Genomic DNA, 27,392 nt, shown 5'->3' on the forward strand with positions numbered 1-27,392 from the left:
CAGCTGCCAGCGTGGGCCCCCGTGACACCCTCCCCAACAGGTGTTCCCACAACTGCCGGGAGGCAGCCCGGCCTGGCCGCTCGTCCACCCGCCCTGCAGAATGCGGGGGTGGGGGGTGGCAAACCACGTGGGAAGGCAGGTGGCCCGAGAGGGCTGGCCCAGTGTCCAGCAGAGTGGCCAGTCCCTGCCCCCGCCCCACAGGACTCCCACCCCACATGCTCCCCGTTCCAGCCTGGAAGGGGCCAGGGCAGTCCCACCCCTTTGAAGAGTCCACCCAGCTTCTCCCCAGGGAGAGTTCCCTGGCGGTGTCCCCGCCCGGCACTCACTGGTTCATTCATTCATTCAACAAGCTCTCACTGTGCGCTGTGTGTGTCGGGGGTGGGCTCGATGGCAGAGGTCCCGGTTCCCAAGGGGTGTCATCTGTTGGGGAGGACAGATAGTAATCAAGCAACCAAACAAACAAATCAGAAAAAAAAAAAAGATGACTTTATGGCGCGAAGTTCCATGAAAGAAAGAACACAGGGGCTGTGATGAGGCCTCTAAAAGGGGCCTGGAGGGTGTCTGTGTGGAGCTGAGACCAGCGACGAGAAGGAGCCAGCCTTGCAAAGAGCAGGCAGAGCGCAGGGCAGGTGCAAAGCCAGGGGTGGGAGCGAGGCCACAGAGCCTGACCTCAGGGCTCCAGCCTGACTCTGCCGTCTCTCCTGAGAGCTGGCCAGATGGCCCCGCAGGGCTGCTGCTGTGGAGGGTGGGGTGCTCGGGGGAGCTGGGGCACAGTGCGGGTCCTGCTGGGCCGGCACAGGCTCGGGACACAGTGCGTAGCAAAGGCATTGGGCAGGGCTCCCAGTGACGCATTCCGGCCTTCTCTTGCCGGAACCCTGGGTCTCTGTCCCCTGAAAGGCCCGCGGGCTTGTGCGAATGCCAGTTCAGCTCCGTGGTTCAGCTAGGGTACCCCCACACCCCACGCCTCCTGCTCCTGGGGCTCCCCAGCGCCCGTCAGCCTGAACGCTCTGGCCGCCTCGCCTCCCTCCGCACACACTCTGTACGCTGGTCTGTCCGTCCCTGCCCAGCCTTCCGTCCCAAGGCCACTTCCCATGGTGGAAGAAGCATGGAGGCTTTTTTGTGACGCTGAGTCACTTATCTGGCTGGGCCGGGTCCTCCTACGGACTCAGGGCCTTCGATCTTTGTTGCGGCACGTGGGATCAAGTTCCCTGACAAGGGATTGAACCTGGTCCCCCTGCGTTGGGAGCACAGAATCTTCTAGAGCCCCGGAGAAGACCTCTGGCCTAGAATTTTCTTGTATTTCCTTACCCAGTTTTGATGCTTGGTTTTATTTTGTAAGTTGGGCAGTGTTCCATCTTTGCCTAGGACTGGAACCCTTTGTGTGGGATGGATGTTATCCGCTTCTTGAAAAGATTGTAAAAACAGGCCAGAACACTGGGCTTAGAACCTTGAGGAGGGGAGGCAACTATCGTTTCAGTTTCCCCAGTGGGTTTCTGTGTATTGGGATTTTCTATTACATAAGCCACTTAATCTTGTTACACTGTTCATGGGGTTCTCATGGCAAGAATGCTGCAGTGGTTTGCCATTTCTTCCTCCAGCGGCCCGTGTTTTCTCAGAACTCTCCACCATTACCAGTCCGTCCTTGATGGCCCTGCACGGCACAGCTCATAGCTTCACTGAGATATACAAGCCCTTTCACCACAACAAGGCTGTATCCATGAAGGAAAGCTATGACAAACCCAGACAGCGTATTAAGCAAAGGCATCACTTCCCCAACAAAGGTCCGTATAGTCAAAGCTATGGTTTTTCCAGTTGTCATGTACGGATGTGAGAGTTGGACCATAATGAAGGCTGAGCGCCAAAGAACTGATGCTTTCAAATTGCGGTGTTGGAGAAGACTCTTGAGAGTCACTTGTACTGCAAGGAAATGACCCCAGTCTAGCCTGAGTATTCATTGAAAGGACTGATGTTGAAGCTGAAGCTCCAATACTTTGGCCACCTGATGCCAAGAGCTGACTCTTTGGAGAAGACCCTGATGCTGCGGAAGGTTGGAGGCAAAAGGAGAAGAGGATGATAGAGGGTGAGATGGTTGGATGGTATCACCAACTCAATGGACGTGAATTTGAGCAAACTCCAGGAGATAGTGAAGGACAGGAAAGTCTGGTGTGCTGCCGTCCGTGGGGTTGCAAAGAGTCAGACACAACTTAGTGACTGAACAACAGCAAAGACACTTTGGATAATTTTCTTCTTGAAAATTAGTCATCATGTTGAGTTTGTAGTTTTAGGGACATAAAATAATGTGTGTAGCTGTTACTCCCTTTCATTCCTGGCGCTTTGTTACTTTTCTTGCTCAAAGTTTATCTACCTATTGACTCTTCAAAACACCAGTAGTTGGTTTTATTGATCAATCTTATTTTCAAAAAAAAATTTGTTAATATTCTCCTTTATCTTTTCTTATTCTTTCCTTGTATTTATTTTGATGTTCTTTTTCTAGCCTCTCGACTTGAAAGCTTAGCCCATTTATTGTCAAAGTTCCTGATTTTTAAAAACGGCTATAAATATTCCTCTGAATATGCTTTTGGCAGCATCCCGCATGTTTTGTTATGTTGTACATCACTGTGAATCTATTCTAAATGAATTTAACTTCCGTTTTATTTTAATTTCTCTTTAACCAAAGAATTATTTAGAAACATATTTTTTAACTTCCAGATGTATCATTCTTGTTGCTGTCTTTTGGTTACTAATTTCCAATTTCATGTTAAGGTATAGACTTTTTCAGCCTTACTGACCTTTCCTTTAGGGCCCAGCAAGGTCATTTTTTGAGCTTTCCCTGAGTGCGCGGAGGCACCAGGGTCCTCTGTTAGCTGAGTCGGTCACTTCCTCTTCATCCTTATTGTCTTCGTTCACTTTTCCTGCTGTGATATGTCAGCTTCTGAGAGAAGGATGCATAATTGCCAACGGCATCGTGGATTTCTTTGTTTCTCGGTCTTGCTTGATTTTTTCCTGTCTGCGCTCTGGGCCCTTCGAGTTGGACACGTCTTCTTCCCTGGGGTGAGCAGTGGCCTCTGCCCACCCCACTCCCCTTCCTCTCCGCTGTGGCTTGCCTCTCCATCAGTCCTGAGGTCTCCTGGCTCCGGATCCCCTGGCCTTCCCCACATCCCTCACTTCTCTCTTTCTGATGGCACTGAGCCACGAGGGCACCCCTGACTCAGCTTCCACACCCTGCTACCCGCCACTGGCCCCGGTCACCGTCCCCTCCCTGGAGGCTTCTTGCCGTGACAGCAGTCAGTCCTGAGGCCCAGTCCTCCTGCAGACGCCCCTTAGTATTTCTCCAAGGACCACACATCTATGCAGAGCCCCCAAGGCTGCCTCCTCGGCTCTGAGCTCACCTGTGCTAAGGCTCCGGGCCCCGCGGGGCTGGGGACAGACCCCGCAAGCATCTGATGACCCTTGTCTCGGGGGTGAGGCCCTGCAGGTCGGAGGAGCTTTGGAGCTTGGGCCTCCTCCACCTCCCAGCTGTGTGGTACCAGGGGCAGAGGGCATGGCACGGGCAGGGCAGCAGTGTGGTGCGTGAGGACAGAAAGCAGACCAAGGGCCTGGCCAGGTGAAGCAAGGGGGCTGGGTGAGGACCCTACCCCTCGGGTCTTGAAGCCAGCCCAGGGGCAGCTCTGGCCAGGTTTCAGGCGAGGCTGCTGTGTGATTTGAGTTGTGGCTCCAACTGCGGGAGCCGGGAACCTGGGGGCTGGCCGGGTGGGTTCAGGTGGGACGGGCATGCACCAGGCCTGAGCTGGGGCAGAGGAGGGCAGGGGATGCCAAAGAGGAGTGCCTGGGGAAGAGCCCGTCCAGCCCCGGGCACCGCAGTGTCCTCTGCCTTTGTTGAGGTTCTAGACTTCTCATGGCAGCTCCTGGAGCTCTGACAGGGATCCTGGTGTGGTCCTCTCAGAGTCCTTGGGGCTGCTCAGAGGCACCGCCCACTTGTTCTCCTTCATATCTTTGCCAGGGTCACCTTCCCCTTACCTGCCTGGTCCTTGAGGTGTCTGTCCCTTTTAGCCCCCACCCCGCCAGGAGACCAGCTGTCCAGCTCTGGAACAACGTCCCTGCTCGGCAAGCATATAAGCACACTGAGGCCACGCAACAGCCCCCGAAGATGCCCCTGTCCTGGTGCCTGTGCTTGTGAACCTGTGACCTCATGCAGCAAAAGGGATTTTGAAGATGTAGCTAAGTGAAGGTTCTTGAGGTGGGGGAATCACCCTGGATTATCCAGGTGGGCCCAATGTCATGGCAAGGGTCCTTATGAGAGGGAGAGCAGAGGGTCAGAGTCAGAGAAGGGGCCGGAACAACAGAAGCAGAGGTCAGAGAGAAAAGATGCCACGTGCTGCTTTGGAAGTAGACACATGGGCCACAAGCCAAGGATGCAGGCACCTCTGGAAGTGGCAGAAGGCCAGGAGACATTCCCTTCTGGACCCTCCACAGGGAAGGCAGGCCTCACGACACCTTGACTTTCACCCAGTGAGGCTCCTGACCTCCAGAGCCATAAGAGAATGAATGCTCATACCGCTAGGCTTGTGGTAGCTTGTTGGAGCAGAGATGCGACTGACACGAGGGCTGAGCCCTGGGACGCAGCAGAGGAGGCGACAGGCCAGACCCTGCCCTTGTGCAGGTGAGGCTGTGGGAGGCGGGGGCGGGGACTGACACTGCACAGAGGAAGAGATGGATGGATGGCATCACCAGCTCGGTGAGCATGAGTCTGCGCAAGCTCCAAGAGGTGGTGGAGGACAGGGAAGCCTGGCGTGCTACAGTCCATGGGGTCGCAAAGAGTCCGACCCAACTGAGCGACTGAACGGCAACATGTCAATTATATCCCAGTAAAACCAGGAAAACAGGAAAGGTCATGCTGAGTGCTACAAGCAGAGCTAAAGACACACGGAACAGGGGTTGTGGTGCTGCCCAGGGAGTGACTGAAGTCATCTGAGGAAGTGTGAGTGGAGATTAGCTCGGCTAGGCAGAGGGATGGAGAGAGCCTTCCAGACAAGGAGCCACATATGCCAAGACCCCAAGGCAGCGAGGAACAGGCCTGCCGTGTGCATCTGCGAGGACGTAGAGGGCTGAGCACAGAGCCAGGGTGAGGGCGGGTGGAGAGACAGGCAGGAGCAGACCAAGGAGGGGGCACTCAGGGTGAGCGCAGCGGGGCGTCCCGAGCACATTAGGCGATGGGGCTCTATGAAAAGTGTTACATCTGTAAGGTCACTCTGAAATTCAAGAGGGTAATGTAATCATTAAGCCAGAGCAGGATGCTGTGAAACAGCAACAATTAGAGAACCAGAAAGAGCTCTTGGAAATGCAAAATATGCTGCTGAATTTAAAAAAGAAAGGCACAGCAAAAGATTGAAGTAAACCTCCCAGAAAGTGGAATAAAGACAGAGAGATGGAAAATAGGAGGGACAGCCAAGAACCATGGAGACTCAGTCCAAGGAGATTCAACATCCAATGCCTGGATGTTCCAGAAGGGGAGGTGAGAGATGGCTGAGGGGAGGAAGCGGCGATGGAAGGAGGAGCCCACGGAGAAGCTGGACTGAAAGGGCGGCCACCGTGTCCTGTCCTCCAGAATCTTCCCAGAGAAGTAACTAGGGGCCTGCCCCATCAAGGGCTTCAGAACAGGTGGGTTTTCAGTAGAGAAGTCTTACAAAGATGCCTCCAGCCTTCCAAAGTAAAGCACGGTTCTATACCCAGCCAAAGTATCTATCAAGCGCGAGGAATCCATGAAAGCTTGTCTGAAAACACACAGGAGTTCGTGAAGTTTACTTTCCGTACCTTTTCCTAGAAAGTTATGGAGAAGGTGGTCCAGCAAAGTGTGGGAGCAAGTGAGGACAGAGAAAGACAAGGGAGGCAAGATGGGTTCAAAATCAAACCTGGTACCAAGGGCTTCTGAAACTGCCAGCGGTCACCCCAAGGAAGGTGTTGCTAGGAAACAGGGGTAGAATTATGGCCCCAAGGGGACTGAACGCTGGGCACCGATGGCGTTGTGGACTGAGTCACGATAATGGTGAAGCAAGCCTGGGGAAGGAGAGGGAGGGGACACGTGACCGGTGCCTTGCTGCTACTGCTGCTGCTGCTAAGTCGCTTCAGTCCTGTCCGACTCTGTGCGAGCCCACAGACGGCAACCCAACAGGCTCCTCTGTCCCTGGGATTCTCCAGGCAAGAATACTGGAGTGGGTTGCCATTTCCTTCTCCAATGCATGAAAGTGAAAAGTGAAAGTGAAGTCGCTCAGTCATGTCCGACTCTTCGAGACCCCATGGACTGCAGCCTACCAGGCTCCTCCGTCCATGGGATTCTCCAGGCAAGAGTACTGGAGTGGGTTGCCATTGCCTTCTCCCTTGAGAAGGCTCAATTCTCACCCTCCAGAGAAGGAGCTATACAAAAGATGTCTGAAGTGGGCAGATCAAGAAACAATACGGCAATAATATTCCACGAAATAATATGACAATGATAATGTGTGTTCCTCAAGGCTGATAAGGAAATTGCCAAAGGGAAGCCTTAAAAGTAGCTGCCCCGTGGATGGGACAGGTGTGCAAACTGATCTGAACAGTTCTTTTCCTTTTTTCAATATCCATTTATTTGGCCACGCCAGGTCTTAGTGGTGGCATGCAGGGTCTTTGATCTTTGCAGCGGCATGTGGGGTCTTTAGTTACAGCTTGTGACCTCTTAGTTGCAGCATACGGGATCTAGTTCCCTGGCCAGGGATCAAACCTCAATGTCCTGCATGAAGAGCACGGGGTCTTAGCCACTGGACCACCGCTTCAAGGGAAGTCCTTGAACGGTTCATTTTCATTATAAGCTATACAGTTGGATGGTTGGATGGCATCACCAACTCAATGGACATGAGTCTGAGAAAGCTCTAGGAGTTGGTGATGAACAGGGAAGCCTGGTGTGCTGTGGTCCATGGGGTCACAAAGAGTCGGACATGATGAGCAACTGAACTGAACTGAACTGAAGCTGTATGGTGAGTGCGTCGTTTGGATTACACTCACATTCCTACCCAGCCAGTCTCACACACGCGCGCACACTCGTAATAAGCATTTCTCACAAGAGGACACGTGAGATGACAGCAGGGCAGTCAGAGGAGATGGGGAGAGCAGTGAGGGGCCGTGGCCGGATCCCTGGGGGAGGGGGGGGGAGAGAGCCATTGGGTGGAAAGGAAGACACGCAGGAGTTGTTCCGGGGCTTAAGTCCTCAGGCTCGGGGGCAGGTTGGATATGGGGGTGGGAGCGGGGTGTCCTCCGAGAAGATCCCCCCAGCTCAGGTTTGGCCTCACAGTGGTGAGGGGCTCAGCGAGGTCGTCCTAGCAGGGGACACGGTGTAGGAGGAGGTGACGTGTGTCTGAGACATCTGTGGGGGGGACTTGCTTGCAGTTGGGGTGTGAGGCTCCGCGGAGGTGTTGGCGAGGCTGAGAGGGCTGTCGTGAGGTGGCATCTGAAGGGTGAGGTCACCCCGAAGAGAGTTCCTGCAGAGGAACCCAGGGCGCCCCAGAAGCTGAGCCATGGCGACTGCAGGGAGGGTAGGGACCCGGCCCGGGGCGTCCCCGTGGGCGCGGCCACGCAGGGCCATGGAGTCCCTCACCGGGCCTGGGTCCATGCTGTCGCTGTGTCCCCTCTGAGCCCACCAGGCCCTGTGCTGACCCAATCGGGCTCCGGCCTGGGTCACCAGGCCCCTGTGCTGGAGCACAGTAGGTGCCCCATAAATCCTGGTGGCCTGGGAGGAGGAAGGGGGGTGTTCAGGGCAGGGGCGGCTGGATGTTGATTGACAGAAGCGGGCTCTACCCAGAGAGGGGCCTGGCTGGAGCGCTGCCCGCGGACTTGGCCGTCCACACCTCAGTCCATGCTCAGGCCAAGCTCAGACCCGCAGGGGGACAGCCGTGTGCCCAGAGATGGTCACAGAGCAAGTGGAACCCGGAGAGGGCGGGGGGGGCCCAGCTCCCCAAGCCGGGGCTGAGGCCGGGCGGGAGCGGGACAGCGGGCTGGCTGGGCGTCGACGCCCTGCCGGGAGCACACCCAGGCCGACAGGGGCGGCCCACACGCTCAGAGTCCTCCACCCGCCCCGGCTCAGCGTCCTTCCAGGGAAATGGGCGTTTCCTGCGGGAGCTTTCAGGGGCCCAGGCGGGGGAAGGGAGCAGGGCCGTCCGAGTCCTCCCCTTGCCAGCATCTCTCTGGCACCGGCTGCCGGAGGCCCCGCCCCGTGTGCCCGCAGTTACACCAGCGATGCTCCCTTCTTTGGGTTAGGAGTCATCTTCAACAAATATTTTCTGAATGTCTGCTATGTACTAGGCGCCGGGAACACGGGGGGGAAAGTATGTGGGCCTGCCCTTGAGGGAGTCGTGTTCAATGGGGCCCCGGACAGTAAACAGACAATTAGTTATCTTCCGCGGGGGGAGGAGGTGTGCCCAACGCAGTTAGTCATTCGCGCTTCAGTATGAATGAGTGTCTTCCATGCCTCACTCGGGAACAGCCTGGACTGGGGAGGCTCACCCTCCTCCGGGGCTGGGGGCACGGGCGGCAGTCGGAGGAGGGAGGGGGCAGGGAGCTACTCCCCACCGTCACTTCCCTGGTTCCCCAGTCCCCAGGCTGCGCCCCTGGGGCCCCCGGGAGGCCCTCCCTTGAACCCACCCCCACCTGGCCTGCTCCCAGCCCCTCCAGCATAACCCCCGCCCCAGACCCTCTCCCCGAGGCCTCGCCCTCCCCACCATCCTGGAAACGATTTTGTTGTCTGCGGAGATCATGTGTAGCTGCCTGTGAGTTATAAGTCTCCGGAGCAAGCAGCCTGTTACCTAACCAGGCCTGGCTCATGCCAATGTCTTGAGTAATTATCGGGGGGCGGGGGGCCGTCCAGCCCGCAGCAGAGCCTCTCCGAGAGAGTGCTATTGTTTTTCACATCAGCTGTGACTTGGAAGGAAAGAGGGCCTGGCCTTTGAGAAATTAGACGGGGTGGTGGAGGGCAGCTTAACCCTTTGCAACCCCCCACCATGACCATCCTCCCCAGCTCCCCAGGGCTGCCTGACAGAGAGCAGGCTTGCCGGGGATCAGAACCCAGGCCAGGCCCGGCAGCCACCACTTGGCAGCGCCGATGGAAACCGCCGTGCGGTTACGCACAGACAGTCACGGAAACTCGGAGGACAGCGGCGGTGGAGGGCTCGCGCCAGGCCCGGCTCTGCGCCCTGCCCCCACGCCTGCTGCCGCCTCCCGCCACAGCTCTGCAGCTGTCGGGGAAGGGGCTCTGGGGCACGTGGGGCAGGGGGCGGGGGCTTGCCCAGCCCACCTCACCTCCTCCTGGCGGGGGCAGGGGGGGGCCCGGGGCAGAGCAGAGAGGGCACCGGGAAGTGGGGCTTCCAGAGCATCTCTGGTGTCGGGCCCCAGCCCAGCCTCCACCCGGATCTGTTGACTCAGTGACTCAAGCACTGACTGGAGGCCAGAAGTGGCCCCACGTGCTGGGGAGGCCGTGCAGACCCCTTCCTCAGGAAGCTCAGTCCAGGGAGAGGTGGACCAGAAGTCAGCAAGCCGAAGGGCGGGGCGCCAAGTTACCACAGCAGCAGGACCAGGGGCCGGGGGGGGGGCGGTTGGGGGGGGTTGGGGGGAGCGGGTTGGCGGCAAGTGAGCAGTGGGGCAGCTGGGCGGGGGGGTCTCCAAGGAGGGGGCGTGGAAGCAGAAACCGACCAAGAGTGGGCTGTGAGCTGGACAGACGCCCAGGAGCAGGGGAAGGGCTGCCTGACCCCACTCCTGACACCGATGCTGCTGATGACCAGGGTCTGAGCCCCACCCCCGGGGCCTTAGGCAGTTCCTCGGCTCTGGTTCGGGCTGAGAAGGACTCACTCACTCACCCGTTCACTAAGCCATCCAGCAAACCTTTACTGTGCTGCTGCGGGCTGGGGTGAGAGAGCCTGGAATACTGGGGCACAGCAGCTCCCGGGCAAGCGGGACTTGGGTTAGTGGGATGAGGTGGCAGTGGGGTGCTGGTAGGGGCCAGACGGGGCCTGGCAGCCCCCGCAGGGAGTTTGCACTTATTTTCACTCAATCAGAAGCTGGAGGTGGGTTTTTAGCTCTAAGCCCAGAGGTGACACGCTCTAATTTACGTGTTTCTGAGCTGTGTGTGGAGTGGAGAGGTTTGAGGGTTGGGTGTGGAGAGGCAGAGAGAACCGCTAGCAAAACGATGGACAGGAATCACGGCAGGAGGCTTGGTCCCAGCTGTTGCTTAGATGATGGAATTGGTGGCGGCCTAATCAAGAGAGAATTCTGCCACCCATGCTTGGAAAGATTGATGGCAAAAGGAGAAGAGGGCAGCAGAGGCTGAGATGGTTGGATGGCATCACCAATTCAGTGGACGTGAACCTGGGCAAACTCTGCGAGATGGTGAGGAGCAGGGAGGCCTGGTGTGCTGCAGTCCATTGGGGTCGCAAAGAGTTAGACACAACTTAGCAACTGAACAACAGCAAATCCACCCGCCACAGGGTCCCAGCTGAGCTGGAGCGCGCAGGGCTGAGGCATGCAACAGGGTTCAGGTGCCTTCTCCCTGTCTACCTCACTGTCTGAAACACCCAAAAGAGTCTATTTTCAAGCTGGGATTCTCCACCCACTCAAATGCACAGATCTGAGAGTAAATGAAAGTTTCAGACATGCGTAGCCAGAAGCTTTGCCTGCCACCTATCTTTTCTCAGAAAGCTATTCGAGGACATGCTCCAGCAAAAGGAAGGGAAAACCAAGATGGGACAAATGCAGCTTTCAAGAACCAGGGGACTCCAACACCCCTTCCAAACAAAAGAGGCCAAAGATGTTCACAACAAGATGGGGGGAAGAAAGTCTAGCATTACGACCATTTAGCAGGCCTAGAGAGCAACTAATCCTTCTAGGGTCCTAGGAAGAAACTTCCAGAAGGAAAAAGAGTAAGGCTGGTAGATTGCTGGTGTTCTCAGCAGAATGAATAGAAGCTTTACAACTTCTGGCAGAGAGGTCAAGAATGAACTAGTGAGAGATGCGATGAAAACTAAGCAAATCATAAAAAATGTTTTACCCGAGGGAAAACAAAAGGTTATCATCCTAGACCACATGACTTGGCTGAAGATAGCCGTTACATAGTGATATAAAGTTGCATAATGTTTATGTCAAATGCAAGCAGTAAATATTTATTTAGCCTAGAATTGCAGTATAACTGTATTGAGAGGATGGGGGAATGGCAGGGGGCAGGAGCTGTGAAAATGAAACCTGGATCTCTCCAGGTTAAGTGATCACTAGATAATGCCTCAAACTTTAAAAGCAGGGAATAGCCATATAAGCATGTGGTTCAGAAATACCGAGGTGAAGCCAAGAGATAGCGGAGCGGGTTGAGGGGTTGCCTGTGGGTCAGGAGTTGGGGATGAAAGATGGAGACTCATGGGAGCTCCCTTCAAGCGGGTTTCTGCTGATGCTGTGAAAACTCCAGAATGGGGGAGAGGACGGGGAGGAGGTGGAGCCGGTCAGAAGGGTGAGTGTGTCCTCGGGTTTGGGACGAGCTGGCGCACGGGTGACCGGGCAGCCAGACGTGTCCGAGGGCTGGGGGCCGGCTGGTCCCCACACAGGAGCCCCCCGGGTGGCCAGGGGCTGGGGCAGGCCGTATGGGTCAGGGCAGCAGGGAGAGGGGTGGGGTCACAGTGGGCACCGCCTGCCCACCTTTAACCCAGGTTGAGAGGGGGACCGGGCCTGTAACCCAGGCAGTAATGGGGCACCCGCGGGCTGAGCCAGGTCATCACAGAGGCCTCCGACCACGCCCAGTCTGCTCAGCATGGGTCCCCCCAACCCAAGCCGTGTCCCAAGGAGCTCTTCCTCTCTGCCCCAGGAGCAGGAAGGGTGGGTGGGAATCGCAGGACGGCCTGAATCTCTCATCAGCCGCAGGTCAGCCCAGGCCAGGTGGGCCGAGGGCCAGCCCAGGGCCTCATTCCGGGGTGGAGGCCTCCCTGAACTTCCGCTCACCTTCCGAGCATTGTGGGCCTTCCTGGGAGCCCCCACCATTAAGCGGCCCTCCGGCCTCTGACCCACCCCGAGGTCAGCCTGCCCTGGCCCCTCCAGTGCCCTGGCCACTGGGCCACACACCCAGGGACCGGGGTCAGCCACCCCAAAGGTGTGGCGGCTGGACGGAGGTGCTCGCGTGCGGACATGGGGACAATGAGGGCAGCCTGCTCACCGGCCTAGTTCCCTGGGGGAGGAGCCGCGGGGGGCCTGCCCAGGGTTCCGCAGCTCTGGAGATGGGTGGGGCGGAGGCAGTGCCCTGCCAGGGGGCAGGTGTGAGCCTCCACCATGCCGGCTGCGTCCCTCCAGGTCCTCGCCCTGCAGAGGCAGAAACAAGGGGCAGGGAGAGGCTAGGGGGCCCAGGCCTCACGCTTGCACGTGGCTGGGGACCCGGCAGCAGGGAGCCGCTCTGAACCGCACACTCGGCAGGAGGGAAGGTGGGCCAGGGGGCCGGGGCTGGGCGGGGAGAGGGCTGGGAGCAGAGCAGGGAGCTCCCCACCTCCTCACCCACTTGCTGGACAGGGGTCTCGGGGTGGGGGCCGCAGGTGCAGCAGCAGGCCCTCAGCCACACGGGCCACCCCACACTGGGCCGCTGCATAGCCAGGTGACTGCGCAGAGCCCCCGGGGACCCAGTGATGCGAGGGACTTGTCAGGGGAAGGTGAGCCAAACGCAGGCTGGGGCGGGGGCGGCACTCAGATGGCCATAAGGAAAAAAAGCACAGAGGAGGGAGCGGGGCAGAGAGGAAGGGACTGTCTTCCGTCTGCGGGGGCTGCCCCCCACCGAGAGCGGGGGAGACCGAGCAGAGGCAGGGAGGGGGCCCGTGCTGGGTGGGGGAGCATGGGGCCTGGGGGCTTCTGGCTCACAGGCTGTGGGCCACCCGAACAGGGGAGAGAACAGGCTTAGGAGGGTGTGGTCATGCCCACGAGGTGGGGAGGTCCAGCTGAGCCCCCAGCCAGGCCCCCAGCGCCAGGGAAAGGGCAGGGCCCGGCCCTTTCCACCCTGTATACAGGTGGAAACCCGGCCACTTCCCCTGGAAGGCACTGGTCCCCCCTCACCTTCCCTACCGGGCTCTTCCAGACCCCAGGATCCTCACCCTGGCCCAGAGCCCCCCGCCCAGCCCCCAGCTTGGGTCCAGCCCCAGAGGAGCTGTCTCAGGGAGTCTGGGCCTAGAAGCAGGAGCCAGAAATGGGGGGAGGGGCCGTCCTGGACGTGGGCCCCGGGGGCGGCCCTCCTGTCTCCAACAGCTGCCTCCACGGCCCTGGCCCTGGCCCGCTGAGTCGTGGGGCCTCCGTTTCTCGACCCGGACCAAGGCAGGAAGGGCAAGGAGACTGGACCCCCTGGCACCTGGAGGCCTCCCAGGCATGGCCCCCGGGCTGGAGGTGGTCAGCCTGTATGTCCACTCTTCCAGCCCCCCAGCCCTGGACACCACCCTGGATCCCACCCCATGAGCCAGCTCCCAGGCCTCCCCCACTCCCCAGTGTAGGGCCCAGCACAGCCCTGGTGGAATTCTGCCCGTGTGAACATGCATGCACACGCACACGTGCTCACACACACCAGAATTCATGCACACCAGCCAAGCCCCGCGCCCCAATGCTGGCTGCCCTGCCTGGGGCTGATCTGGGCCGTGGGGGCTCCGCTGGGGGTCATGCACCGTTCTGCAGGTCTCTACTGAGCACTGTGGTACGCCGGGCACCAGGCCCACCGTGACAGTGCTGCCCAGCAGAAGCCCCACCTTCCAGGAACTGAGGGTCCTTGCAGGGGTGCCGGGCGCGGGAGTCCCTCAGAAGGAGTGGGCTGGTAGCCCTGAGGGGGCACTCAGAGGACAGAGGCAGCCTGAAGCTTGTCAGGAAAGAACTTCCCTCGTGGGCAGCGAGTGCAAAGAGCCTGTGGCAACCGGAGCCTGACAGGAAGCCCGCAGGTCTGGGGCAGCGAGGAGGACCCGGCCAAGTCGTGACAGTTTCGAGGCCCCTGCAGTGACCCTGGCCTTGACTCTGTGGCCATGGGGAGCCCCTGTTTTAACATCGTCCTCCTGGGAGAGGGGAGAAGGCTGAGGTGCCTAGGTGCGCTCGGAGGGCGGGCCATGTCAGGGGCTCCTCTCGCCCAGATCAGGCAGCAGAGTGGGCTGGGGAAGGGGCGCAGGGCTGGGGGCAGCCTGTCAGGGAGCTGTGTGGAAGCGCCCCTGCAGGGCAGCCTCACCAGGACCGATCCTAGAGCGGGGGTCCCCCGCCTGGCGCTCCCAGGGGCACATCAGCCTCCCCGTCCACAGGCTCGGCCACGGTGGCATTTCCAGAGCCCTGTGGAGAGGCCCGTGCACCTCGGCCCAAGGAGCGGGCTCAGCGGACATGTCTCCACACGGCGGGCCCCCAGCCTGAGCTAGTGAAAGGGAGTGTGCAGAGAGCCCAGCTTCTCGGGTTACCTTCTGCTAAGCCCACCTGGACGGGTACTGTGTTGCAGGCTCACCCTCCTGTTTTAAAATGGCCAGAAGGATAAACAGCAGATCGCTAAGGCGATCCCCTGGTGAGGGGCGGACCACAGTCAGACGGGCCAGGCGGGCCAAAGAGGGGACGTTTCGTCACAACGTTTTTTACTTTTAAGGGATTATGGTTTTGAACAGTGCGACCCAGCTAGTTACATCTTGCAAACTCTTGTAAGGGGGCTGATTTAACTGCAAGACGTCCAGCTGGGCAGAGCGTATTGCTGGGGAGGCGAGGGCAGGGGGGCACACAGGCGCTGTCCTGGAGGCCAGCAGGCCGGGGGTCAACAGGCCCCAGCTGCCCGGGGAAGGGGCTCCGGGGCCTGGGAGGTCAGGGAAAAGAGGGAAGCTGTGCAGGTGTCCAAAGAAAGGACACGGTTCAGGACTGAGCGGGACAGGTGAGGGTGGCTACAGAGCAGTGAGGAAGAGCCAGGCCGGGCTGCGGGTGCAGGGGAAGCGGTCAGAGGCAGCCGGGAGGTGCTGGGTCCCTTGGGGCTCATGGGGCCTCCTTCTTCCCTGAGACTCCCTGCAGGCCTGAGGGGCTGTCCAGGGGAGCTAGCCCTCCCACCCCCCCAGGATATCCCAACCACAGACACATCAGTCTCCATTCTGAGCTGCAGGGAGGGGACTGAGGCCCAAAGTCCCCCAGCCCATCACGGATGGTGGACAGCCTGGTAGTGTCCTCGCTTTCAGGGAGGTGGACGTTTAGGAAGCAGAGGATGAAACCAGTACCCAGGCAGATGAGAGTGGCTGGGAGGGGTCGGTCAGGGAGGTGATGGCAGGCAGATGGAGCCGAGGGGCCTTCTCTGGAGGAGACCCTCGCCTTGGGGCCTGAGGAATGAGACAGTCTGCTGGCTCAGGAGAGATGCGGAATGTTCTAGCAAGTGGGCCAGCTAGTGCAAAGCCCCTGGGGCAGAGAGGTGGGTACTGCACATCCAGGGAACTGACAGAGCCAGTGCAGGGCAGGAAGGGGCAGTGGCCAGGCTAAGACGCCGGGCCCAGACTGCAGGGACCCTCTGGCCAAGACGGGGCTGGGTCTTTGTCCGAGAGCTGTCGGGCGGCTGGCAGGGGTCCCACCAGGGGATGGACGGGGGTGAGGGCAGAGGAAGGGCTGCTGGACGTAGAGCTCACAGAGGGCGAGCAGACCCCAGGGGTGCTGCTGGGCGGCCCAGGGGCTGGTGGGCCCAGTGCTTCTGAGCTGCCCATGCCCTGGCACCGGGGCCCGGGATGAGGGGGGCCCGGAGGACAGCCAGGGCCAGATGGAACTGCAACGACAGAGCCACTGGGCGGCCCCTGCCCACCTGCCCACCCGCCTGCCCAGGCCTGGTGTTTGGCTGGGCCAGCCAAGCGCGCTGGCTCCTGGTACAAAGTGTTCTGCCCGGCGTCCCTGGCTTCCGGGACTTCGAGGCTCGTCAGAGGGGCAGCTCAGAAGGGGGAGGCGGCGGAGAATCAAATGCAGGTGGGGCCTCCGCCCGCCGCCAACACAAACACGGCCTCTCGGCTTCCAGCGCCTTTTTCCAGCCTGCCCTACATTCCCGCTTGCCCGGCCCCAAGCAGGGCGGCTCAGCCAGTCAGCCTGGGGCTGCCCGATGTGGGCAGGGTGGGCGGCCCCCGCTTGGCCTCCGCCCGCAGGACCCCCCTGAGGCCCCAGCTAGGGGCTGGCCAGCCCACTGGGAGACCCAGCCACACACATCCAGTGCCAGTCACCGCCCCTTGCCCGGCCCACCCACCACGTAGCCGTGGGCAGCTTCCTGGCCTCTGTGTATCCTGCTCCCCACGACCCAGGCCCCCTTCCAGCGGTGGGGTGGGGGCAAGCAAAGAGGCTTCTGTGCAGCCCAGGAAGCCATGTGCCCCCAGCCCAGGGCCCCCAACTCTGCAAGCTGCCGCAGGCACCTCCTCCCCGGGGTCCACACAGGGCAGCCTCAGGGGCGCACGGTCAGGCAGTGGTTGTGGACCCTGGGCGCAAACGAGGCCCCGTGGAACTGCAGGGGGAGGGAGGGCGTGGCTCAGGGTCCAGCAGCATGGACGGGGCACGTCGGTAACACAGCACACGCAGAGCCCCCCACGGGGCTCCTGCCCTCGGTGCGGGGAGGGGGCAGGGAGAGACAGAACATTTAGTAAGGAAACCAGTGATGTCAGTGAGTGTGCTGGAGGGAAAGGAAGTGGGCAGAGGCCTGCAGGCAGGTCACAGCATGTAGCTCAGGGCCCAGGGCAGCCTCGTGGGGAGGGGAAACGTGAACAGAAATGTGGATGGGGTGAGGCCGTGAGCCACGCGAGAATCCAGGGAGACAGCCTGGTGGTGGGGGGCAGGGCAGGGGGGAAGCCTCACGCTGGAGCTGCCTCGGGGAGGGCTGACCACCTGGACCCCCGGCCAGGACTCCCTTCTCTGTTCAGAGTCCAAGGCGGGTCTTGCAGAGTTCTGACCAGAGGAGCAAGAGGTCACTGAGGTTGGCAGATGAGCTGGCCCATGCTCCCCTGACCACCACCACTGCTGGACACCCCCTGGACAGAGCCACCAGTGTCCTCGACTCCAGAAAGGACATCTCTGCCGCCCACATGCAAAATGTGTCGTAAGGCTGCCATGATTGTGATGGTTCACGATTGAGGCGGTTCACGATTGAGACGGTTCACTATAGACTGCAAAGCAGCTATAAAATGAACCTTCCGTCCTTCAGGGAAGTGTAGTCTTCAGGGGAGATCGACAGGCTGATGCTGAAAACAGGTCTCAAAGCTCAAGTGAACCCCACACCATTCAACGATTTAATGGTAAAAATCTAAAAAATTCTAGAAAAAAAAAAAAATTGTTTCGAGGTCAGAATGGGGAAGGCTACTCCAAGCATGCAGAAAATCTAGAAGCCGCAAAGAAAAAGATAAATAACTCTGACTACATAAAAAGTGAAACACTAAATGAAACTTCTGTATGACCAGACCAAAAATAATAATCATAATTCCCATAAACCGATTCACGAGACCAGTGGCACGCTGGGGGCAAGCAGTCACGATGTCCATGTCAAAGGTCAAACTTTCTCAGTGTACGGACACCCCTTACGAGTCAATGACAATGAAAGGCCTGGCCAGTACCACCCTGGGGAGCGAACAGGCTGTAGGCTTGGAGGACCTGCACCCTCTCACCCCAGTCCTGGGGCCCCGGGAGGAGGCAGAGGGCTCTTTATTCATCCAGCAAATATTTGTGAAGCACCAACTCTATTCCATGTGAATTTATGCCTTTGAACTGTGGTGCTGGAGAAGACTCTTAAGAGTCCCTTGGACTGAAAAGAGATTCAGCCAGTCAATCCTAGAGGAAATCAACCCTGACTATTCACTGGAAGGACAGATGCTGAAGCTGAAGCTCCAATCCTTTGGCCACCTGATGCAAAGAGCCGAGTCATTGGAAAAGACCCTGGTGCTGGGAAGGATTGAAGGTGGGAAGAGACGGAGTGACAGAGGATGAGATGGTTGGATGGCATCACTGACTCAATGGACATGAGTTTGAGCAAGCTCCGGGAGACAGTGAAGGACAGAGAAGCCTGGCGAGCTGCAGTCCACGGGGTAGCAAAGAGTCGGACCCAGCTTAGCAACTGAACAACAGCACTTAACCCGTACTATGTTCCAGGTTCTGGGAGACCCTCTGGGGACATGACCGTCCAAGGCCTAGCCGCCACAGGAGGTTTCAGCGATGGAAGGGAGGCCGCTCCTAACACCTGAGCTGAGGTTATATGTTGTGTTGGAGAAAAGTTTTTCAGGCAGAGGGAATGGCAAGTGCAAAGATGCTGGGGCATGATCGAGGGGGATGTGCTCAGGATCTGAGAGACAGAGCAGGGCAGTCAGGGAGGGCTATCGGGGCCGCAGAGCTCGGAGGCTTCGGCAGGGGGTTGGATTTCACTCTGGGTACATTGGCAATCCTCTCAGGGAGGAGCTCAGCCTGGCTGCTGCCTGGAGTGAACAGGGGGCAGTTGGGTGAGTCCAGTGGAGGTGATCACAGCAGCCCCGGCCAGGGATGCCGCTGGGCTGGGCGGGGGCTGCCCGGCAGGCTGCACGCAGAGCGTGTGCCCTAGAGAACAGGCCGGGCGTGGGTGAGCGCCAGGCGGACCCAATGCTTCTCTGTGTGGGTGTCGGCACCCCTTTCTGAGACGGGGGCAGGCCCAGGGCGAGTCAGAGTTCCTTTTGGGACCTGCTGGGCCAAGACGCTGTGAGGCTTGCTCACCAGTGGGGACGGAGCGGCCTTGGGGAGCGTGCAGAGCTGGGGCGCAGTGCTGAGGGTGTCTGCGTAGACGGGTGCGGGCAGGCGGGGGTCCCTGGGCTGGGTGTGGAGGGCAGGCAAGGTTGTCCTGGCGGATGAGCAGGGGGCAGGTGGGCTTGGCTTATGATAGAGATCCCGAGGCCCACCCCACTCAATGGTCAGGCTGGACCAAGTCACTGCTGGGGGTCCCCAGCAGAGCCCAGGTGCCTGTGGGGCTGCCCCCAGGTGAGCATGTGTCTGTGGGGCAGGCAGAAGGGTCTTGCTCCCATCACAGCCATCTCTCAGAGGGAAGGAGCCTGTCCTCCTAAGGGATGGTCTGCAAGCGCCTGCCAGGGATACACAGGCCCCCAGAAGGGTGTGGGGGTGACCAGGCCGTTGGCTATGCTGTGCCAAGGACCCGGCTGAGGGGTGACCGACTCAGGTGATGGCTCAGACCACCTGCCGCCCTGTAGGCCGAAGAGCGAGAGGTTTGCAGGACCAGCTGGGACACAGCCCTCGGTCTGCAGCCCCTGAAACGCCCACCCTGGCTGATGTGTGAGGCCAGACCGAGGCACGTGTCCCGGGGGTTAGGGCACAATGGCTGCCCCATCGCCCACCTCTTCTGGCCAAGGCTCAGCCCCGCCTGGACTCCACCTGGACAGAGGACCCTGGGGAACAGGAGAAGGGCTGGTGTGTTGGTGACCACGGGTGCCAGAGGCCTATCTCCCAGTTAGGAGAGTTCGATCGGCCCCCCGGGGCAGAGTCCCTTGCTGAGCAGCACAGCTCAGCCCCCGAGCGGCCCCCTCCCAGCAGCTTCCCTGCCTGGTGGCAGCGTGCTCACTTCTGTGGCACATGCCAAGGCCCAGGGAGGTCCAGATAGACACACGCGCACCCTTGGGCAGCTCAGGGAATGAGCTGGTGCTCTTGTGCAAAGGAACTGTGCGAAGACGGCCCAGGCATTCTTGCACATTCAGTCTCCCTGCCCTTATAGAGTTGAAGCACTTGTGTGCACACACGCCTGTGCACACGCATCTATGCACACACAGGCCGGCCAGCCCTCAGGCCATGCTGCACACGCACAAATTGCTAACAATAGCTACAACAGTGGTCACCAGGAGACTCAATCTGTGTTTGCTGGGCGTCAAAACCCCTTTCCAGCGGTTTCTTGCATTCATTCATTTAATCCTTACAACATCCTCCTGAGGGAGACTCAACCAACATGCCCATTATACAGATGGGGAAACTGAGTTCAGGGAGGCGAGGTCAAGGTCATCCCACCAGGAAGAGGCAGAGGCAGAACATGAGCCCAGGAGCCTGTCTACCGCCCAGGCCCTCCTGAGACCCTGCCCCACTGCCGTGTGGCCCACACACCCAGAATGCATCTGGGGGCCTCCCGCGGACCACAGGGCACACACCCTGGCCTGGCCCGGCTGCCATGGGCCAGGCTCCGAGGCCGTCTCCTGGGCCACCTGGGTGCTCCTTGCGCCACAGGACCAAGAGCTCAGCTGGCCGGCCGGCCACCCTGGGGACTGGCAGTAAAGCCTCAGCAGCTAGAAACACGGCTGACTTTTCTCCAAGAGCTAAAGCACTGAAGCAAAGTCGTCAGCACAATTACGCCGTCTCCTGCCGTAAATCACGACGCCACGAAGCGCTGTGATCTATTTCCACTCATAGCCGGCTCTGTGAGACCAGCCAGCCCCATGGGCTCTAACGAAAGGGTGATTTATGGGCGCTATTCCCGCGCGCTTGCCATGGGGGAGGGGTGTTCCCCAGTCCCGAGGAGTCAGGGAGGCCCAGCGCCAGGAGCAGGACCCACAGGCCTCGTGCGTGCTCTTGGGCCGGGTCTGGCTGCCACTGGGCAGGGACCTCCGGGGACAGCTGGGCCCAGGCAGGCAGGTCCCCTGCACCGCTGCCCCCTTCCTCCTTGGTAGGAGGGCTCCTGGGGACTCTGGGGTCCAGGCCCTGGGCCAGGGAGCTCCCAGCATGTCTGTTCCACACATGGGAATGGGGTCCCTGTGTGCCAGCCAGACCAACAGAGGAGCGGGGCTCCTGGGGCCTAATTCTAATGGGAGGCCCAGATGAGGACGGACAGACGTAACCCCATGCCAAGGGCCTTGGAGGAAGTACAGACGGTGGGAGGTGGGGGCAAGGGGAAGGCCATGGCAGAGGAGGGAGAGGGTCTCAGATCAGTGCCTCTGGTGAGATCTGAGGGTGGGGGTGGCTGATGCAGGCGGGCGAGCAGCAGGAGAAAAGGCCAGGCCCGGGGCAGGCACGGGCCGCCGTGTTTAAGGACCAATAAAGTCGCCTGGAGTCAACGAGGAGGGAAGAAGGGTGCGTGCACGCGTGAGTGCGTGCTAAGCCGCTCAGCTGTGTCCAACTGTTTGCAACCCCATGGACTGTAGCCTGCCAGGCTCATCTGTCCACGGGATTCTCCAGGCAGGAATACTGGAGTGGATTGCCATGCCCTCCTCCAAGGGATCTTCCCAACCCAGGGATCAAACCCACGTCTCCAGTGTCTCTCACCTTGCAGGAGCCACTAGGGAATCCCAAAGAAGGATGGGGGGTTGGAGGCCAGAAAGCAACGGGAGACAGGTATGGGGCCACACGAGGGACTCAGGCTTCTCCCGAGAGTGAGATGGGAGCTCAGGATGGTATGTGATGTGAGCTGGTTTGTGTTTCAAAAGAACCACCGTGTGGAAGCACATTGCAGAGGAAGGCCAGCTGGCAGGCTACTGCAATAGTCCTAGCACATAAAATTGGCACTCTGGCCTGGGCTGGGAGCCATGGAGGGGTGGGTGCTGAGATTGGGAGCCTTTTTCTGAGATGAGAATGGAAGGGACAGGATGGGTGCTGAGAGGCAGAGGCCTCAGCAGAGGGGCAGGGAAGCTGTGGTTTCACAGTCTGGGTTCAGGCCGCAGGGCCGAGCGTGTGGGTCTTGGGTGCATTCCTGGCCTCAGCCTGTGCACCCAGGCTCAGGAGACAACAGACCACAGTGGTCACAGCAGGGTGGCCTCCCATCCTGGTCAGTGGGGAAGGGCCAGAGGACACCAGGGCTGCAGCCGGTGCCCCTCCCCTTGCTGCTCTCTCTCAGTGACAGCCCCTGCCCTCCACGTGGGTGCTCAGGGTTACCTGCATGCACTGAAGGGCACAGGGGCAAAGGTCGTAGGTCACCGCGACACCTACTCCCCTCCCTCACCAGGCTGCAGAGTGAGGGCCAGGGTCGGGGTGGGGGGAGAAAGGGCATTCTATGGGGACAGAGAACCCAGGAGTCCTGGGCGGGGTTTGAGGGGCCTGGGACCACAGCCTGAAACTCACTCCGCAGCTGCTAGGCCCAGAGGGGCAGGGTCACCCTCTCAGACTGAGTCCTTCCCATGTCCAGTGGGGCCCGACGTCCGAGGCTGCAGCCAGACTCTTTAATAGGGGCAGGCGCGGGCCTCTCGTCCGCCAAGCAGCACTCGACACACCCCGCGTGCTGCCCCTACTGGGGCTTCTCACAAACTCTGTGCATGTGAGGGGCAGCAGGGGGGAGCGGCCCACCCAGGGGACCAGGAGGTGTGACTGGGGCCCCGCGCGGAGCAGGTGAGTTTCTGCTCTGAGCCCTCCAGCCTGGGGCTCCCTTCCCGGCTGGACAATCCCTCACTTGATGGGCTCAGCACCCCTGCCGTGGGCCTCCAGACCTGCCCCACTGTTGGGTGGACCTGACCGGGTCCCTCAACCATGCCCAGGAGCTCATGGCCTCAGGGCCTCCGCCAGGTCACCTGCCTGTGGGCCCAGGGGCAGCTGGGAGCAGGGGCTAGTGACCTGGGCAGTGCTGGGCCGTGCAGGCCTGCGGCCAGGGCGCAAGGGGGAAGGCAGCCAGGCCGGCGGCAGCCCCTTTGTGCCCCTGCCCCTGGCTCTTTGCTCCCACCCTCCCTGCGGTCTGTGAAGCGGGCAGGAAGTGGGGGCGTAGAGCCGTGGCGGGAGGCCTGCAGGAGGATGGAGTGGGCCTGAGCATCACGGCTGTGTCCCCAGGCCCATCCCTGTGCTTGGGCAGGGCTCGCGGGGCTCCAGGCTCCCCTGCATCTCATCACCTACCTGGGTCCCCCGGCTCCCTGCAGCCCAGCTGGGCCCGTCCAGCTCAATGCCTGGTTAAGCATGTTGAGCATCGCCCCCTGAGGACAGCTCAGTGACCGTCGGTCCAGGAGAGGGTGCAGACAAGGGGAGCGCCCAGAGGACTTCTGTCCCATGACCCCGCAGAGGGTCCCGGGTTGTCCCGAGAGGAGCCCCGCCCTGCCTTCAGATGGCCCCGCAGGGACCCTGGCCCCTCGAGCTGCCCCCAGGACCAAGGGCTCCTCCCCCTGAGCCACAGGCGGTCATGGCCCCGTCTCCCGCCCATCTTTGGCCGGGACCGCTGGCGGGTCCAGAGCTGGGATCAAGGCCTAGCAGGTTCTGCAAAAATTTCCCTTGAAAGACTCTTTTTCAAGATTTTCTTTTGAAAACAAATTCATAACCACATCAAACAGGAATCCCGTCGCCTTGGGTTTGATCATCAGCCGCCCGGGGCTCTCGAACTGGCTGTTATTCTAATTGCTTTTTTTCTCTTCCGAAGGCTGCAAGTCGTCTTATGGTTATTAATTTAGTGAGTTGAGGCAGGGAACAAGGGCACTTTTGTTGGCCTTGCCCTTTTAGTCACTATCAAATTGCAAATAGTAACGAGATTCAAGATCCCCCAAACTGATGTGCCCCTGTGGTTCCTGGGGCGCATCGCCCCATGCCCACAGTGGGCACTGCCTTCCCGCTCAAGGTGGCGGCGCCTGCCTGGGCACCTGCCTGGACCAGTGACTTCTCTGCAGCTGGGGCCCGGCTCAGGCCACTCCCTCCGCCGCTGGGTTCTCCCAGCTGTCGTTCAGTTGCTCAGTTGTGTCTGGCGCTTTGGGACCCCGTGGACTACCGCCCGCTGGGCTTCCCTGTGCTCTGCTGTCTTCCGGAGCGTGCCCACGCTCCTGCCCATGGAGTCGGTGATGCCCTCCGACCGTCTCACACGCTGCTGCTCCCTGCTCCTCCTGCCTCCCTCTCTGCCAGCATCAGGATCTCTTCCAGCGTGCTCACCAAGTGGCCGTCAAACATGAAGTGAGATACAGGCTCTCTGCTCAGAGTCAGGGGTGGAGGGCGTCGGGGAGGCGACCAGGAACTATCTCCCTGGGACGCGCTCAGCCCTGGAGAAGCGAGGCATGCTCCCTGAGCCCATGTGCACAGGTTCCTACACGCCTGTCCTGCTCCATCCTCAAGAAAACCCGCCAGTGGGGAGCAGGATTCCCCGCTTCTCAGCTGAGAAACTGGGGCCCAGGCAGGAGACCCTCCAGCCAGGGCTTAGGGCGGCACCTCACGTGGCCGCCCGGACCTGCCTAGCCAGGCTCACCCCACGTGGTGGGGCTGGGGCATCAGCCACTGGGCAGGGCAGGGCAGGGCAGGGCAGGCCGGGCTCAGGGGGCCAGTGGCGACCAGCAGGCAGGCCCGGGGGGTGCCGGCTCAGCCACGGAGCCCCAGGAGGGGGCCTGGCTAGCAGTGGGAGACCCGGCCCAGCCGCTGGTCACCAGAGCCTGAAGCTGGACCCGGCGAGTGAAGGCGAGGACCTGTGTCCAGAGGACTGGGGGCCGGGCAGGCAGGGGGACCCTGCAGGGGCGCCCAGAGGGCGGCCGGAGAACCAGGGGGATGGCGCGATGGCCGGCAGGGCCTGGCAGGGTCTGGGTGGGTCGGCCAGCTTCCCCACTTCCCCACTGTCTCTCCCGTCACACCAGCTGTGACCCTTCACACTCCTCCCCAGACCCACTCCACTGCTGTATGAGAAGGAGGGAGGCCCAGGCTTTGGGCCGGCTCTGGGATTCTGGCCCAGATCCCAGCTCCCCCCAGTCCCCAGCAGACTGCCTAGTGGGACCGAGATGCCAGGTGAGCCCCTCAAAGCCCCCCTGACATGAGCACCAGCCCAAGGGGCCGAGGTGGGCTTAGCACCCGAGGGCCAAGGGCAACAAGAAGGGCCCCAGGAGACCTCGAGGGCGAGCTCGCCCGTGCTGTCAGCCCCTGGAACGGGCCCCTTCTCCAGCCAGGCCCAGGACCCCACCCCTTCCTGAGTCCCAGCCCTCCTTCCATTTCCTCTTTTCCCAAGAACACCCCCACGGAGGCTTCCAGACCCACTTGCCTTTCTGGGGACTTTTGACAGATGTTCAAGCGCCGTAAAGTGAAAATGTACGAAACCACAGATTTTCTTCAGTGATGTATTTGGGACTTTAATTGAGGCCAAACCAGTCAATACCCAAGCCGGGGCCCGCACAGCGAAGCAACTTGAAGTCTTGCTGGGACCAGCCGCGTGCAAGGCTCGTTCAAGGCTACCGGGCACCCAGGGTCCCCCTGACGGATCTCCCAGGGCGGCTTTGGGACTAGGGGGCCAGTCCTGATGGCAGCAGGGTCCAGCGATCTTGGGCCAATGAGAGGGGCGGGGTTTGGAGGTGATGGTGGGCAACTCCCCACCATAGGCCCCTCCAGCCCCTCTCCCAGGAGTACTTGCTTCTTCTAAGCCCAGCTTGGACCCCCCGCTTGGGCCCCCTCCCAGGAGTGTCTGCTTTAGTCCTCACGGACCACCCTTCCACCCCACCCAGGTCTTCCCATCATGGAACCTGGGGGTGGGGGCTGCAGCGGTCCCAACCAGAGACCCCAAATGAGACCCTTCTCCTGGGGCCTCCGGAGAGACCCCTCCTCTCATCCCCGCCCAGCCAGCCCCCCACCTCCCCCTGACTCAGTGTCCCCCACGGGAGGGAGGCTGTGGCCTGCCCCCAGCCCTGGGAAGCCTGACCTGGGCCCCCCGGGACCTGGCTACACAGGATCCAAGGCCTCCTCACCCTACCGTCTTCCTGGAGCCAACCGCTCGGCCAGCACCCAGCTCCGTGCGGCCCCCGCGGTGGGGAGACTACAGCGGGCAGTGGGCCCAGAGGGGTGCCCGGGAGTCTGGCCACGATGGCACACGTTGCGCACATCTCGAATCCCGCGTGTGTCCGGGTGGACGGCCGGCCCCGGCCACCTCTGCCCGCCTGTGCTCAGCCCTGTGCTGAGCCTCGGCCGAGCCACCGCGGGGCTCGCACCCCCAGACGCGCTCTCCCGTGGGGCGCCCGGTGCTCCTGAGGCCTGGCCCTTATCCCTGACCGCCCGGCTGCCTCCTCTCCCTGCTCTGACATTCCGAGGCTCCCCAGGGTTCCAGGTCCCCAAAGTGGGTATTATTTTCTGACGGAGACCCCGGGGGAACAGCTCCCAAGGGTGCTGCAGGCCGCGAGGACAGCCGTGCCTCCCCTCACAGGCCAGCCCACTTGGGGTCGTGTTCTGTCCCCCGCCCCTGCTCGGAGGGCCCTGGCCTCCTCTTCTCACTAGGCTCATTTCAGCCCTGTCCCCTCCTGGCCATCAGCCACCCCTGCTAAGCACCTGTGGCCCCAGGTCCATCCTGCCTCCAGCTCCCGTCCAGTTTCACGGGCAACCCCACCTCATGGGCTGGGCAACCCCATGTTCAATGCAGGAAAAGCATTGGACCCCCCACTTGGGCCAATGCCCAAGAAGCGTGGTGGGCATGTGGTCCTGGCTGACCCTTGGGCATTGGCATGAACAGGGTCTGGGTTTTCCAGGGACTAGTGAGTCCTCTAGTGAGTTGGGGACGGGGCTGGGACGATGGGATGGCCTGGGGCACGAGCCCTGTTGGGGGGCACGTGGGGGAGTGGGTCCCGACCTGTGACCGGGAGCCCTTCGGCAGAGATAGTCGCTCAGCCCCCGGGTCTCAGGCGAGGACTGCTGAGCGGGACTCCTCCGGGCACGTGTGTGCACACGCACCGACACGCACAGGGGCCACAGACGCCCACAGACATGCAGGTGCGCGTTCCACAAACAGGCCAGCCCTTGCCCCACCTTCAGGGAGCCCCGACGCGAGGCCACCCGGCTCACCTCTGCTCCTGTCCCCGCAGGTGACTCAGCTGGACCAGAGGCTGGTGCTCATCACAGATATGCTGCACCAGCTGCTCGCACTGCGCCACGGAGGCCCCCCTGGGGGCCAGCCCCCCAGCGCGGTGGGAGCCCAGGCCGTCCAGCCCTCGGGCGGCAGCTCCATCAACCCCGAGCTCTTCCTGCCCAGCAACACGCTGCCCACCTACGAACAGCTGACCGTGCCCCACGGGGGGCCCGACGAGGGCTCGTGATGGGAGCACAGGGCGCGCCTGAGAGGGGAGGCCCGCAGGAGGCCTGCCTGGCCCACCCCACCCCCCGTCCGGCACGGCTCCACCGGGCCTCGGCCACCTCTCAAAGGCCGGAGGGCACAGTCCCGCTCTGCCAGGCCCCTGACACCCGGTGGGCCATGCAGCGCCCTGGCCTGGACTGGGGAGCTCACCGAGACTGCCCCTTCCCAGCCGGTGGGTACTAGACTTTGGCTGGGTGTCGGGGTACAGCTCTTGGCTCTGAGACCAGGGGCCCCACATGCTGGTGTGACACTCAGGACAAGGCCGGCAGTCAGGCCAGGCGCTCGATCTGTCCCACGTACGGCCAGGAAGCGGCAGGGCTGCATGCCGGCCCCGGGGGCTGCCTGCGGGGAGACGGGGGACAGCCTGGACGGGGTCTGTGAGGACCCTCCCCCAGTCTCAGATCCAGGACCCAGGGTGACTCATGGA

At 60.9% G+C, this 27,392-nt stretch overlaps 1 protein-coding gene across 3 annotated transcripts in view; it reads left to right on the plus strand.

Moving 5' to 3' along the window:
- The window catches only part of KCNQ1 (potassium voltage-gated channel subfamily Q member 1), a 381,824-nt gene extending 354,769 nt beyond the window's left edge, over positions 1-27,055 (plus strand). For all 3 annotated transcript variants that reach the window (XM_068976701.1, XM_068976702.1, XM_068976703.1), the window contains one exon: positions 26,697-27,055. In XM_068976701.1, coding sequence (XP_068832802.1) covers positions 26,697-26,927 — 231 coding nt within the window. In that variant the 3' untranslated portion in view covers positions 26,928-27,055. The remainder of the gene's footprint in view (positions 1-26,696) is intronic.
- The last annotated feature ends 337 nt before the right edge of the window (positions 27,056-27,392 follow it).

Source organism: Capricornis sumatraensis, chromosome 8 (genome assembly GCF_032405125.1).
Source record: "Capricornis sumatraensis isolate serow.1 chromosome 8, serow.2, whole genome shotgun sequence".
NCBI lineage: Eukaryota > Metazoa > Chordata > Mammalia > Artiodactyla > Bovidae > Capricornis > Capricornis sumatraensis.